This window comes from Loxodonta africana, chromosome 13 (genome assembly GCF_030014295.1).
Source record: "Loxodonta africana isolate mLoxAfr1 chromosome 13, mLoxAfr1.hap2, whole genome shotgun sequence".
Classification (NCBI taxonomy): Eukaryota; Metazoa; Chordata; class Mammalia; order Proboscidea; family Elephantidae; genus Loxodonta; species Loxodonta africana.
Window position 1 is genome coordinate 95,449,470 of NC_087354.1, and position 14,387 is coordinate 95,463,856.

Here is a 14,387-nt window from a genome sequence, read left to right on the forward strand (position 1 = left end):
CATAGCAACCCTATAGGACAGAGTAGAACTGCCCTATATGATTTCTGAGGCTGTAAATCTTTATGGAAGCTGACAAGTATATCTTCATCCCATGGAGAAGCTGGAGTTTTGAATCGCTGACCATTAAGTTAGCACCCGAGCACTTTAACCACGACTCTACTCAAACCAAAACTGAACCCATTCCCATCCAGTTGATTTGGACTCATAGCGACCCTATAGGACAAAGTAGAACTGTCCCATAGAATTTCCAAGAAGCAACTGGTGGATTCAAACAGCCCATCTTTTTGGTTAGCAGCCAAACTCTTAACCGCCATGCCACCTCTACTCTACCAGGGCTCCTCATATATATATATATTTACATAAAATATATATATAAAATAAACATATTATACGTATGTATATATAATGCCTGGGTTGTAACAGAAGATAAGCCTTACATCAAGCTAAGCCATAAACCCTAACAAAGTGGGCACTCCCTCATGTCAAAAGGAAGTCATTATCCCCCTTAGCCTCAATCACTGGGCAATCAAGATATTCGAAAGGAGTAGTAGCCTTCATGGAATAAAAAGTGCTAATGAAATTGCACTGCTTTTTTCCTAAGTTCTTTAATATTTCATTTTCTCCTTAAAATACAAGCATATTCCTTTAAATATTTTAATTGATTTGAGAATACAGGCAAAATATAGCAGCAGTATATTTTATTCTTTGAGACAAACATTTTACATTTTTTTCACAGAATCTAGCTAGCTTATGTACCGTATGTATGTCCTATATGTATGTATGTATTTGCTTAGTGTCAGTTATGTGCCTTTGATGGTACTTGTGCATGCAAGGAAAAAGCTAATGTACATGTGAATATAACTCCTACACACTCAGTATCACAAGTGTTTCTATGGAAACCCGTATTCTAATATTTCAAAGGGCAATGGAAATTCATAAATGCTTTAGACATCAACTTGGTTTGGCATACACATAGCAGCTATTTGCATAAGGTATGTTCCTTATGGAGAGAACTAGTTCCAATAACTCTTTATTCTCACTTTCTTTTCTCTACCATAACAAAACATATTTGTCATTCACCCCCATAAACCTTCCCCTTTGACAGGAACAACACTCTCCTCCCACCCCTTTCCCTTCAAAGGAAGTACAGTGATGGCTGAAAGAAACCTGAGTGTGGAGACAACCTTTGCCCTCTTGGGATTCACAGATTACCCAGAGCTTCAGATTCCTCTTTTCCTTGTGTTTCTGATCATGTACAGTGTCACCGTGGTAAGGAATCTTGGGATGATAGTGATCATCAAGATTAACCCCAAATTTCAAACCCCCATGTACTTTTTCCTTAGTCACCTTTCTTTTGTTGATTTTTGTTACTTCTCTATCGTTACTCCAAAGCTGCTTGAAAACTTGGTCATGGCAGATAAAAGCATCTTCTACTTTAGCTGTATGCTCCAGTTCTCCCTGTCCTGCACTGCAGTGGTGACTGAGTCCTTTCTGCTGGCAGTGATGGCCTATGACCACTTTGTGGCCATCTGCAATCCTCTGCTCTATACAGTGGCCATGTCACAAAGACTCTGTGCCCTGCTGGTGGCTGGCTCATATCTGTGGGGGATGTTTGGCTCCTTGGTACTCCTTTGCTATGCTCTCCTTCTAGACTTCTCTGGACACAATGTAATCAACCACTTTTTCTGTGAGTATACTACTCTCATAGCTGTCTCTAGCTCTGATATATGCATTCCCCAACGTCTGCTTTTTGGGTTTGCCACCTCCAATGAGGTGAGTACACTACTAATCATTCTCACTTCATACGTTTTTATTTTTGTGAGTGTACTAAAAATCCAATCTGCCAGTGGACATCGCAAAGCCTTCTCCACCTGTGTCTCCCACCTGACTGCCATCACCATCTTTCACGGGACCATCCTTTCCCTCTACTGTGTGCCTAACTCCAAAAACTCTTGGCAGACAGTCAAAGTGGCCTCTGTATTCTACACAGTGGTCAGCCCCATGCTGAACCCCCTCATCTACAGCCTGAGGAACAAAGATGTGAAAGATGCATTCTGAAAGTTAATAGGTGCAAAAGTCCTAGTTCACTGACCCAAACTCAAAACACTGTTGGAGTCCCAATGAGCAACTGGACCAGAACCTACAATGCTTGTAAAATCTGTAGGATGTATTTGTACGAGATGTTTATGAATGTTTATCATGTTAATATATTATGAATTGAGAAGTTCAAATCCCTTGAATATGTGAAAGAAGTTTAATTCTGGAGTGAATTCCACAGGATTTTGATCCATGGAGTATCTATCTGCTTCTTCAAATTTTCTGAAAACTAACCAAATACTACAAATCACAATAAAGACAAATAACTATAATAATATGATACTATTACTAATAATAACATATTTCTTTGATGCTTTTTATGTGACAGACACTGAGTTAAGTTTTGACAAACTTTATCACATTTAAGACCCAAGTAATTACATAACATAGCATACTATCAATACCCTGTTTCATATATGAGGAAACAAAAACTCTCAGAGGTTAAATTGCTCGATACTATATACCCCAATGGTTAAGCACTCAGCCCTAAGCCAAAGGTCAGTGGTTCAAACCCACCAGTGGCTCTGTGGGAGAAGAGATATGGTAATCTACTCCTGTAAAGATTAGAGCCTAGTGTTTCAGGAAAAGACATCTTTCAGGGAAGTCAGTGAGACAGAGGCATAATATGCTGGCTATGCTATCTAGTTTTAATCTGGATTTCTAGACTAAAAGCTGTGTTTTTGAGGAAAAACATGTTTTTCCTTGATGGTCAAAACAAGGATGTAAAACAATATGCCCCAAGGGGTTTTAACCAAGTGACTCTCTGCACCCCTCAGAACACATGTACTCAGGAAGAGTGCTGTCTGGGTGCTGTTACCAAGATACTTTTGCAAGACAGACAAAGAAAATACATGTAAGCATCCTGTGACCATGACCTAAGCATCCTGTGAAACTATTTGTAGTCACTAATTATATTAGTAATAATCAATAACCAACCAGAGTGTGGTTATTACAATATTTATTGACTTTCCTGTAATTGCCCTCCCTATGGTTTGATGGCACTAGTTTTTTTTTTTTTTTTTATGGTTTAGTTCCTCTTTTACCCCATAAGAATACATGTATAAAGAACCTGCTCCAGGACTACCTGGTTCCATTTTCAAAAAGCTATGGAATTCCCTAACTGCAATTGTTTTAAACCCTTAAACCTCTCTGTTTTAACTTGAAGCAGGATTCAAGTTCTTTTCTACAATGCTAGGAAGACTTATGGAGCAGTTATAATCTATCCTATAGGGTCCCTAATAATCAAAATTGACTTGACACAACAACATCAACAGTAAGAGACAGTGAAATCTCAAAGAAGAATTTATTCTGAAAGACCATTTACTTAATGCAACATAACCTCAAGATGTTCTGGAGAGTACATACAAACATTTTTACTTCTATGTGTTGTATTTTATGATTTCATAAATCCCTTTCATGATCTGTGGAATACATGGTTGAGCACCTACTTTTTAAGCCTATGGAGTTCTTTGGTAAAGTGGTCTACCAGCTTTAGTGCATTTAGCCTCAAGATGAGTGCCTTTTGAAATATGTGAAACTCAGGAAACCAGAGTTGGAGCCTCATTACTATGTAGATTGAGCATTGTATTAGGTGATGCATCCTGAATGTATGCATTTTCTAAACTTGTTACCATCTTTCCTTTATTTCTGTGAAATAAGCCCCCTTACTATATTTCCTGGTTACTGTGTTCTCGTGAGAATGTACTTATCCCAATAATAAGCTATTCTTAGTTTTCATTAATGACCGAAGACCAGACAAGTTGTGGACTGATGTCAAAAACATTATATAGGAAGAAAGCAAAAGGTCATTAAAAAGACAGGAAAGAAAGAAAAGACCAAAATGGATGTCAGAAGAGACTCTGAAACTTACTCTTGAACATCAAGTAGTTAAGTAAGCTGAGGAAGTGATGAAATAAAAGGGCTAAACAGAAGATTTCAAAGGATGGTTCAAGAAGGCAAATTAAAGTAGTATAATAAAACGTGCAAATACCTAGAGACAGAAAACCAAAAGGGAAGAACAAGCTCAGCATTTCTCGAGCTGAAAGAATTGAGGAAAAAATTCAAGCCTCGTGTTGTAATATTGAAGGATTCTGCAGGGAAAATATTAAATGACATAGGAAGCATCAAAAAAGATGGAAGGAATATACACAGTCACTGTACCAAAAAGAATTGGTCAACATTCAACTACTTCAGGAGACAGAATATGATGAAGAATTCATCGTACTGAAGGAAGAGGTTCAAGCTGCAATGAAGGCATTGGTGAACAACAAGGCTCCAGGAAATTGACAAAATACCCATTGAAATATTTCAACAAACAGATACTGTACCAGAAGGACTCACTCGTCTAAGTCAAGAAATTTGGGAGACACTTACCTGACCAACCAACTGGGAAAGATTCATATTTATGCCTATTCCAAAAAAAGGGGATCCAAGTGAATGCAGAAATTATGGAACAATATCATTAATATCACATACAAGTAAAATTTTGCTGATGATCATTCAAAAGTGGTTGTAGCAGTGCATCGACAGGGAACTGCCGGAAATCAAGCCACATTCAGAAGAGTATACAGAATGAATTATATCATTGCTGATGTCAGAAGGGTCCTGACTGAAAGCAGAGAATGCTAGAAAGATGTTTTCTTATGTTTTATTGACTATGCAAAGGCGTGCAACTGTGTAGATCATAACGAATTATGGATAAAACTGTGAAGAATGGGAATTCCAGAACACTTAATTATGCTCATGAGTAACCTGTGCATAGATCAAGAGGTAGTCATTCAAACAGAACAAGGGAATACCTCATGGTTTAAAGTCAAGAAAGGTGCATGTCAGCGTTGTATCCTTTCACCTGCAACTGGTCAAGTGAATGTAACTGGTATTTAGAACTACCTTCTTCCACTCCGCTTTCAATATTCCCTTTACCCTCAGCAAGCACCTCAGCTGGTAGTGGTTCTTTGCCTAGTGGGGTGATACAAATCTTCATTCCAAAAGGGTCTGGACCATTCATAGTCATGTCAGAATTGGGTTGCCATAGTTTTCCATTGGCTTTAATCACGGGGCATGGTAGTACTAAGAGATGCCCTTACAGATCTCCTGCATTCTAGACATACTCTTCTTTACCTCCATTATGTAATAACAATGCAATTTCCTCTCCTTAATCAGGATCAGTCACACCAGACTATACGGTGGCTCCCTTTTTTGCCTATTGATCCACAGGCATAAGGATAACTAATATGGCCAGCTGGCATTCTTAACTTCCAGTTCAATGGGATCAGTGATGTGTCTTCAGGTGGGAGCATTCCTGTCCTGGGGACAGGAAGCAAAAATTTTGTGAGTGGGTCACTAGAGGTAATAGTGAGTGGTGCCACTCCTACTTCCACCCCTGATTCCTGGAACCATGAATCCTGGCTACAGAAGAAACAACACCACGTATTGGATGCTGGTTAGAGCATATACAACCTCCTGGGGAATATGGCCTCAACCCTGCAAGGTATTGCCACCTAGCTGGTGTCATAATTGTGTCTTTAGAAGGCCATTCCATTATTCTATCAAGCCAGTTGCCTCAGTTTGATGGGGAACATGGTAAGACCAGTGAATTCCATGAGAACAGGCCCGTTGTTGCACTTCATGTGCTGTGGAGTGAGTCTTTTGATCTGAGGTGATAACATGTGAAATACCAAGACAGTAGATAAGATATTCTGTAAGTCCATGGGTGGTATTTTTGGGAGAAACACTGCGTGCAGGGAAAGAAATCCATATCCAGAGTGTCTATTCCAGTAAGAACAAAACACTACCTTTGCCATGATGGAAGTGGCCCAGAGTAACCAACCTACCACTAGGTGGCTGGCTTATCACCTCGAGGGATGATGCCATATCAGGGACTCAGTGTTGTTTTGTCCTGCTGGCAGATTGGGCACTCAGCAGTGGCTGTAGTCAAACTTGGTGAATAGAATTCTGTGTTTCTGAGTCCATATATAACTTCCATCCCTGCCAATAAGGCCACTTTTTCTTGAGCCCATTGGGCAATGATGGGAGTGGCTGGGGAAAAATGATGACTGTTTTTCACTGAACATGTCATTCTATCCACTTCATATTAAAATCCTTCTCTGCTGAGGTCACCCTTTGATGAACCTTCACATGAGACACAAATATCTTCACTACTTTGGCCCATTCAGATAGGCCCATCTGCATGTCTCTTCCCCATAACTCCTTGTCTCCAATTTTCCAATCATGTTCCTTCCAATTCCCTGACCATCCAGGCAAACCAGTGGCCTCAGCCCATGAATCAGAACACAGTCAAATGCCTGACCATTTCTCTTTCCAAAATGCAATGGTGGAACAGGAACACGGTAGACATTTCCGTTTCAAATTGGAGGGAAAAAAGGGTAACAGGCACCAAGCAAGCCAGCAAAATACTTTACATTAGTTCTCAAGGCTTAAAAATAATCCTCTGTTCTCTGAGCCCATTTAGACACTTGTCCTGCACTTTTTTTTTTCCTGCACCCCAGACTCTGGGTGTTAGCAACACTCTCTGGATTCTGGGAGGAGGTTCCTTGGCCCTGGGCTTCAGCTCTGCTTTTCAGGCCCATTGGAACAGCAACTCTGCTTCCTTGACTTTGGGTGGCCTCATTTGTCTAGTCCTTCTGAGTGGTGACACTACCCCCTCAGCCCTGGATGTCCTCATTCTTCTGCCCCTTGGGCATGGCATCCCTGCCCCCTCAGATTTGGGCAGCACACCCAACTCCATCCTGCTGGGACAAGTGAACAGTGGCCCCACACTCTGGAACCAAGTTGGTGAAGATCTTACCCTTTAAAACCTAAGAGACTGTAACTTCACCCTTTTAAATGCCAGAGGCTAAGGCAATGTTCTCCAGGAGGCTGTATATGCTCTAAGCCAGTGTTCAATATATGATGGTGTTTCTCCCATAGCCAGGATTCTTGGGAATCAAGGGGTGCATATGAGAATGGCACCACTCACTATTACACCTCAAGCTTCTAAAAGCCCAGACACTACTCATTTTACTAGAATTCAGATCACTATTTTCGTGAACTGTTACGCCAGTACATTGAGTTGTCCCAGGAAACTATAGTCTTAAGCCTGAAAACCCAGCAAATCAATGTTGAAAGGTGTTTGGTTATGTGTGTGGAGTATTCATATTTTTGTCTTCAATGAATATATGTGCCTGCACCCACATTTTTGTATTTACACATACCTATAGATACCTCTCAACTCAACAGCAGTGGGTTATAGATACTTCTATCTGTTTTCATGTATGTACACACATATACTTACTCATACATCAATTTTCCTATATCTAGCATATGTGCTCAAACATTCTTTTTTACTTTGGTTGTAATGTGATGACTATATTCACATTCAAGGCCACTTTTCTCGTCACTGAAAATAACTAGTCTCTGCTACATAAACCTTATTTTCCCTAACCCCTTCCCTGGTATCCATCAATGAATATTGGTCTCACTATATTTATCTGTGCTTGTCATCTTATAAAGGAAGGACCATACAATATTTGTCCTTATATGCTTGATTTATTTCACTTAGCATTATAACTTCCTGATCCATCCATGCTATAATACGATTCATGGACGCATTTTTTTTTTTAATGGTTGCCCAGTATTCCATTGTATGTATGTGCCACAATTTGTTTATCAATGGATCCTTTGTTGGGCAATTCAGTTGTTTCCATTTATTTGCTATTTTGAATAAAGCAGCAATGAACGGAGCTGTGCATATATCCACTTGTGCCATTATTTTTAAGGTTTTATGGTACACACCCCCTACATGTCTGTCAGTTTGTTGGACTGTCAGAGCTTGCATATTGTTGTGATGCTGGAAGCTATGCCACCAGTACTCAGATACCAGCAGGGTTATCCATGTCAGACAGGTTTCAGCAGAGCTTCCAGATTAAGATAAACTAGGAAGCAGGACCCGGCAGTCTACTTCAGAACAGAATTAGCCAGTAAAAACCTTATGCATACCAGCAAAACACATCTGGTATAGTGCCGGAAGATGAGACCGCAAGGATGAAAGACACTCAAAAGACAACTGGAGAAGAGCTGCCTCCTCAAAGTGAGTCGACCTTAATGACCTGGAGTCAAGCTTTTGGGACCTCATTTACTGATGTGGCATGACTCAAAATGAGAGGAAACAACTGCAAACAGCCATTACTGTCTGGAATATGGAGTAAGTGAAGTGTGAATCTAGGAAAATTGGAAATTGTCAAAAATGAAATGGAATGCATAAACAGCAATATCCTAGGCATCAGTAACTGAAATGGATTGGTATTGGTCATGTCGAATCAGACAATCATATGGTCTACTATGCTGGGAATGACAACTTGAAGAGGAATGACATTGCATTCATGGTCAAAAAGAACATTTCCTGATCTATCCTGAAGTACAGTGCTGTCAGTGATAGGATCATATCCATACATCTACAAGGAAGACCAGTTAATATTACTATTATTCAAATTTATGCAAGAACCAGAGGCCAAAGATGAAGAAATTGAGGATTTTTACCAGCTTCTACAGTCTGAAATTGATTGAATATTCAATCAGGATGCACTGATAATTACTGGTGATTGGATTGCAAAAGTTGGAAAAAAAAATGGACAAATAGTTGGAAAATATGGCCTTGGTGATAGAAATTATGCTGGAGATCCTGGGATAGAATTTTGGAAGATCAACGACCTTTCCATTGTAAATGCCTTTTTTCACCAACATAAATGGCTACTATACATGTGAACCTCACAGTTGGAATACACCAGAATCAAATTGACTACATCTGTGGAAAGAGATGATGGAAAAGCTCAATATCATCAGTCAAAACAAGGCCAGAGGTCAACTATGGAACAGACCATCAACTGCTCACTTGCAAGTCCTAGTTGAAACTGAAGAAAATTAGAGCAAATCCATGAGAGCCAAAGTACAACCTTGGGTATATCCCACCTGAATTTACAGACTATCTCATGAATAGATGTGACACGTTGAACACTAATGAACGAATACCAGACCAGTTGTGGAATGACACCAAGGACGCGTACCTGAAGAAAGCAAGAGGTCATTAAGAAGACAGGTAAGAAAGAAAAGACCAAAATAGATATCAGAAGAGACTCTGAAACTTGCTCTTGAATGTCTAGCAGCTAAAGCAAAAGGAAGAAATGATGAAGTAAAAGAACTGAACAGAATATTTCAAAGGGCAACTCAAGAATAAAAAGTATTATACTCATATGTGCAAAGAGCTGGAGATAGAAAACCAAAAGCGAAGAAATTGTTTGGCATTTCTCAAGCTGAAAGAACTGATGAAAAAATTCATGCCTCAAGTTGCAATACTGAAGGATTCTATGGGGAAAATGTAAAACGATGCAGAAAGACTCCAAAGAAGATCGAAGGGATACACGAAGCCATTATACCAAAAAGAATTGGTTGATGTTCAACTGATTCAAGAGGTAGCACATGATCAGGAACTGATGATACTGAAGGAAAAAGTCCAAGTTGCACTGAAGGCTTTGGCGAAAAACAAGGATCCAATGATTGAGGGAATATCAATTGAGATGTTTGAACAAACGGGTGCAGCACTGGAAGCACGCACTCCTCTAACTTCCAAGAAATTTGGAAGACAGCTACCTGACCAACTGACTGGAAGAGATAAATATTTATGCCTATTCCCAAGAAAGGTGATCCAACAGAATGTGGAAATTATCAAACAATATCATTAATACCACACAAAAGCAAAATTTTGCTGAAGATTATTCAAAACCAGTATATGGACAGGGAAATGCTAGAAATTCCGGCTGGATTCGGTAGAGCACATGGAACCAGGGATATCATTGCTGATGTCAGATGGATCCTGGCTGAAAGCAGAGAATACCAGAAGGATGTTTACCTGTGTTTTCTTGACTCTGCAAAGGCATTGGACTGTGTAGATCATAGCAAATTATGGATAACATTGTGAAGAATGGGAATTCCAGAACACCTAATTGTGCTCATGAGGAACCTGTACATAGATCGAGAGGCAGTTGTTTGGACATAACAAGGGGATACTGAGTGGTTTAAAGTCAGGAAAGGTGTGCATCAGGGTTGCATCCTTTCACCATACCTATATAATCTGTGCACTTAGCAAATATTCTGAGAAGCTGGACTATATGAAGAAGAACGGGGCATCAGGATTGGAGGAAGACTCATTAACAACCTACTTTATGCAGATGACACAACCTGGCTTACTGAAAGCGAAGAGGACTTGAAGCACTTAGGGATCAAAGACCACAGCCTTCAGTATGGATTACACCTCAATAAAGAAAACAAAAATCCTCACAACTGGACCAATAAGCAACATCATGATAAACTGAGAAAAGACTGAAGTTGTAAAGAATTTTATTTTACTTGGATCCATAATCAATATCCATAGAAACAGCAGTTAAGAAATCAAAAGACGCATTGTTTTGGGTAAATCTGCTGCAAAGGACCTCTTTAAAGTGTTGAAAAGCAAAGATGTCACCTTAAAGACCAAGGTGCACCTGACCCAAGCCATGGTATTTTCAATCGCATCATATGCATGTGAAAGCCGAACAATGAATTAGGAAGACCAAAGAAGAATTGATGCTTTTGAATTGTGGCATTGGCGAAGAATATTGAATATACTGTGAAGTGCCAAAAGAATGAACAAATCTGCCTTGGAAGTGGTAGAACCAGAATGCTCCTTAGAAGCAAGGATGGTGAGACTGCAACTTACATGCTTTGGACATGTTGTTAAGAGGGATCAGTCCCTGGAGAAGGACATCATGCTTGGTAAATTAGACAGTCAGTGGAAAAGAGGAAGACCCTCAAGGAGATGAATTGACACGGTGGCTGCAACAATGGGCTAAAGCATAACAATGATTGTGAGCATGGCACAGGCACAGGCAGTATTTCATTCTGTGGTATATAGAGTCTCTATGAGTTGGAATCAACTCGACTGCACCTAACAACAACAGGATGCATACGGTGGTTAAGAGCTTGGCTGCTAATCAAAAGGTCAGCAGTTCAAATCTTGTTTTATTGCACTGGCTAGGACTTCCGGTAGAATGTTGAATAAGAGTGATGATAATGGGCATCGTTGTCTCATTCTCTTTCTGAAAGAGAAGACTCAGCCTTTTTCCTTTCAGTATAATGTTGGCTGTTGTTGCTGTATACATGCCCTTAATTATGTTGAGAAATTTCTCTTTTCCTATTTTTCTGAAGCTTTTTTTAATCAGAAAAAGGATGCTGAATTTTATCAAATGCCTTTTTCCATAAACTGATATGATCATGTATTTATTTTCCTTTTTTTTTATGTTGTGGGTTAAACTGATTTTCTAATGGTGAACCACCCTTGTAATACTAGTACAAATCTCAATTTATCATGGTCTATGATTTTTTTTTTTATATGTTGCTTAAGTTTGCTGACTAGAATTTTGTTGAAAAGCTTTGTGTCTATTTTCATAAGGATATTCATCCGTAATTTTCATGATTTCTTTACGTAGTTTGTGTGTCGGGTAATGCTGGCTTCATAGAGTTTGGTAGTTTGGTAGTGTTCCTCTTCATTTTTTTTAATAATTTTTATTGTGCTTTAAGTGAAAGTTTACAAATCAAGTCAGTCTCTCACATATAAACTTATATACACCTTACTACATACTCCCACTTACTCTCCCCCTAATGAGCCAGCCCGCTCCCTCCTTCCTGTCCCTCCTTTTGTGACCGTTTTAACAGTTTCTAACCCCCTCTACCCTCCCATCTCCCCTCTGGACAGAAGATGCCAATGTTGTCTCAAGTGTCCACCTGATGCAAGCAGCTCACTCCTCATCAGCATCTCTCTCCAACCCACTATCCAGTCCAAACCATGTCTGATTAGTTGGCTTAGGGAATGGTTCCTGTCCTGGGCCAACAGAAGGTTTGGGGACCATGACTGCAGGGATTCTTCTAGTCTTATCCACCCAGCCCAGTTCTAGTCTTAGTCAGACCATTAAGTCTGGTCTTTTTATTAGAATTTGGGGTCTGCATCCCACTGTTCTTCTGCTCCCTCAGGGGTTCTCTGTTGTGCTCCCTGTCAGGGCAGTCATCACTTGTGGCCAGGCACCATCTAGCTCCTCTGGTCTCAGGATGATGTAGTCTCTAGTTCATGTACCCCTTTCTGTCTCTTGGGCTCTTAATTACCTTGTGACATTCTCCTTTGATCCTGGTGAGCTGAGACTCATCGATGTATCTTAGATGGCTGCTTGCAACCGTTTAAGACCTGAGACGTCACACTTCAAAGTGGGATGCAGAAGGTTTTCTTAATAGAATTTATTTTGCTAATTGACTTAGATGTCCCCTGAGGCCATAATCCCCAAACACCTGCCCTTGCTCCACCGACCTTTGAAGCATTCAGTTTATTCAGGAAACTGCTTTTGGTCCAGTCCAGTTCTCCTGACCTCCCCTGTATTGAGTGTTGTCCTTCCCTTCACCTAAAGTAGTTATCTACTATCTAATTAGTAAATAACCCTCTCCCACACTCCCTTCCTCAGCCCTCTCATAGCCACAAAAAAAATGTGTTCTGAGTTTAAACTATTTCTCAAAATCTTATAATATTGGTCTTATACGATATTTGTCCGTTTGCATTGGACTAATTTCACTTAGAATAATGCCTTCCAGATTCCTCCATGTTATGAAATGTTTCATAGGTTCATCACTGTTCTTTATCGATGCATACTATTCCATTGTGTGAATATACCATAATTTATTTATCCATTCATCCATTGATGGACACCTTGGTTGCTTCCAGCTTTTTGCTATTGTAAACAGTGCTGCAATAAACTTGGGTGTGCATATACCTGTTCGTGTAAAGGCTCTTATTTCTCTACAATATATTCTGAGGAGTGGGATTGCTGGGTCATATGGTAGTTCTATTTCTAGCTTTTTAAGGAAATACCAGATCCATTTCCAAAGTGGTTGTACCATTTAACATTCCCACCAGCAGTGTATAAGTGTTCCAATCTCGCTGCAGCCTCTCCAACATTTATTAGTTTGTGTTTTTTGGATTAATGACAGCCTTGTTGGAGTGAGATGGAATCTCATCGTAGTTTTAATTTCCATTTCTCTAATGGCTAATGATTGAGAGCATTTCCTAATGTATCTGTTAGCGGCCTGAATACCTTCTTTAGTGAAGTGCCTATTCATATCCTTTCCCCAATTTTTAATTGGGTTGTTTGTCTTTTTGTGATTGAGTTTTAGCAGAATCACGTAGATTTTAGAGATCAGGTGCTGGTCGGAGATGTCATAGCTGAAAATTTTTTCCCAGTCTGTAGGTGGTCTTTTTACTCTTTTGGTGAAGTCTTTAGATGAGCCTAGGTGTTTGATTTTTAGGAGCTCCCAGTTACCTGGTTTCTCTTCGTCATTTTTGGTAATGTTTTGTATTCTGTTTATGTCTTGTGTTAGGGATCCTAACATTGTCCCTATTTTTTCTTCCATGATCTTTATCGTTTTAGACTTTATGTCTAGGCCCTTGGTCCATTTGGAGTTAGTTTTTTTTTTTTTTAATTAACATTTATTGAGCTTCAAGTGAACGTTTACAAATCAAGTCAGACTGTCACATATAAGTTTATATACACCTTACTCCGTACTCCCACTTGCTCTCCCCCAATGAGTCAGCCCTTCCAGTCTCTACTTTCGTGACAATTTTGCCAGCTTCCAACTCTCTCCATCCTCCCATCCCCCCTCCAGAGAGGAGATGCCAACACAGTCTCAAATGTCCACGTGATATAATTAGCTCACTCTTCATCAGCATCTCTCTCCTACCCACTGTCCAGTTCCTTTCATGTCTGATGAGCTGTCTTCAGGAATGGTTCCTGTCCTGTGCCAACAGAAGGTTTGGGGACCATGACCGCCGGGATTCCTCTAGTCTCAGTCAGACCATTAAGTATGGTCTCCTTGTGAGAATTTGGGGTCTGCATCCCACAGAACTCCTGCTCCCTCAGGGGTTCTCTGTTGTGCTCCCTGTCAGGGCAGTCATCGATTGTGGCCGGGCACCAACTAGTTCTTCTGGTCTCAGGATGATGTAGGTCTCTGGTTCATGTGGCCCTTTCTGTCTCTTGGGCTCTTAGTTATCGTGTGACCTTGGTGTTCTTCACCTTCCTTTGAAACAGGTGGGTTGAGACCAATTGATGCATCTTAGATGGCCGCTTGTTAGCATTTAAGACCCCAGATGCCACATTTCAAAGTGGGATGCAGAATGTTTTCATAACAGAATTATTTTGCCAATTGACTTTGAAGTCCCCTTA

The 14,387-nt window shown here is 40.1% G+C and overlaps 1 protein-coding gene across 1 annotated transcript; it reads left to right on the forward strand.

Annotated features, from left to right (window-relative positions):
- The first annotated feature begins 426 nt into the window (after positions 1-426).
- On the forward strand, positions 427-2,179 carry LOC135233056 (olfactory receptor 5D14-like). Its single transcript, XM_064296175.1, has one exon. The coding sequence runs from the start codon at positions 1,153-1,155 to the stop codon at positions 2,056-2,058; it is 906 nt and encodes a 301-aa protein (XP_064152245.1). The 5' UTR covers positions 427-1,152; the 3' UTR covers positions 2,059-2,179.
- The last annotated feature ends 12,208 nt before the right edge of the window (positions 2,180-14,387 follow it).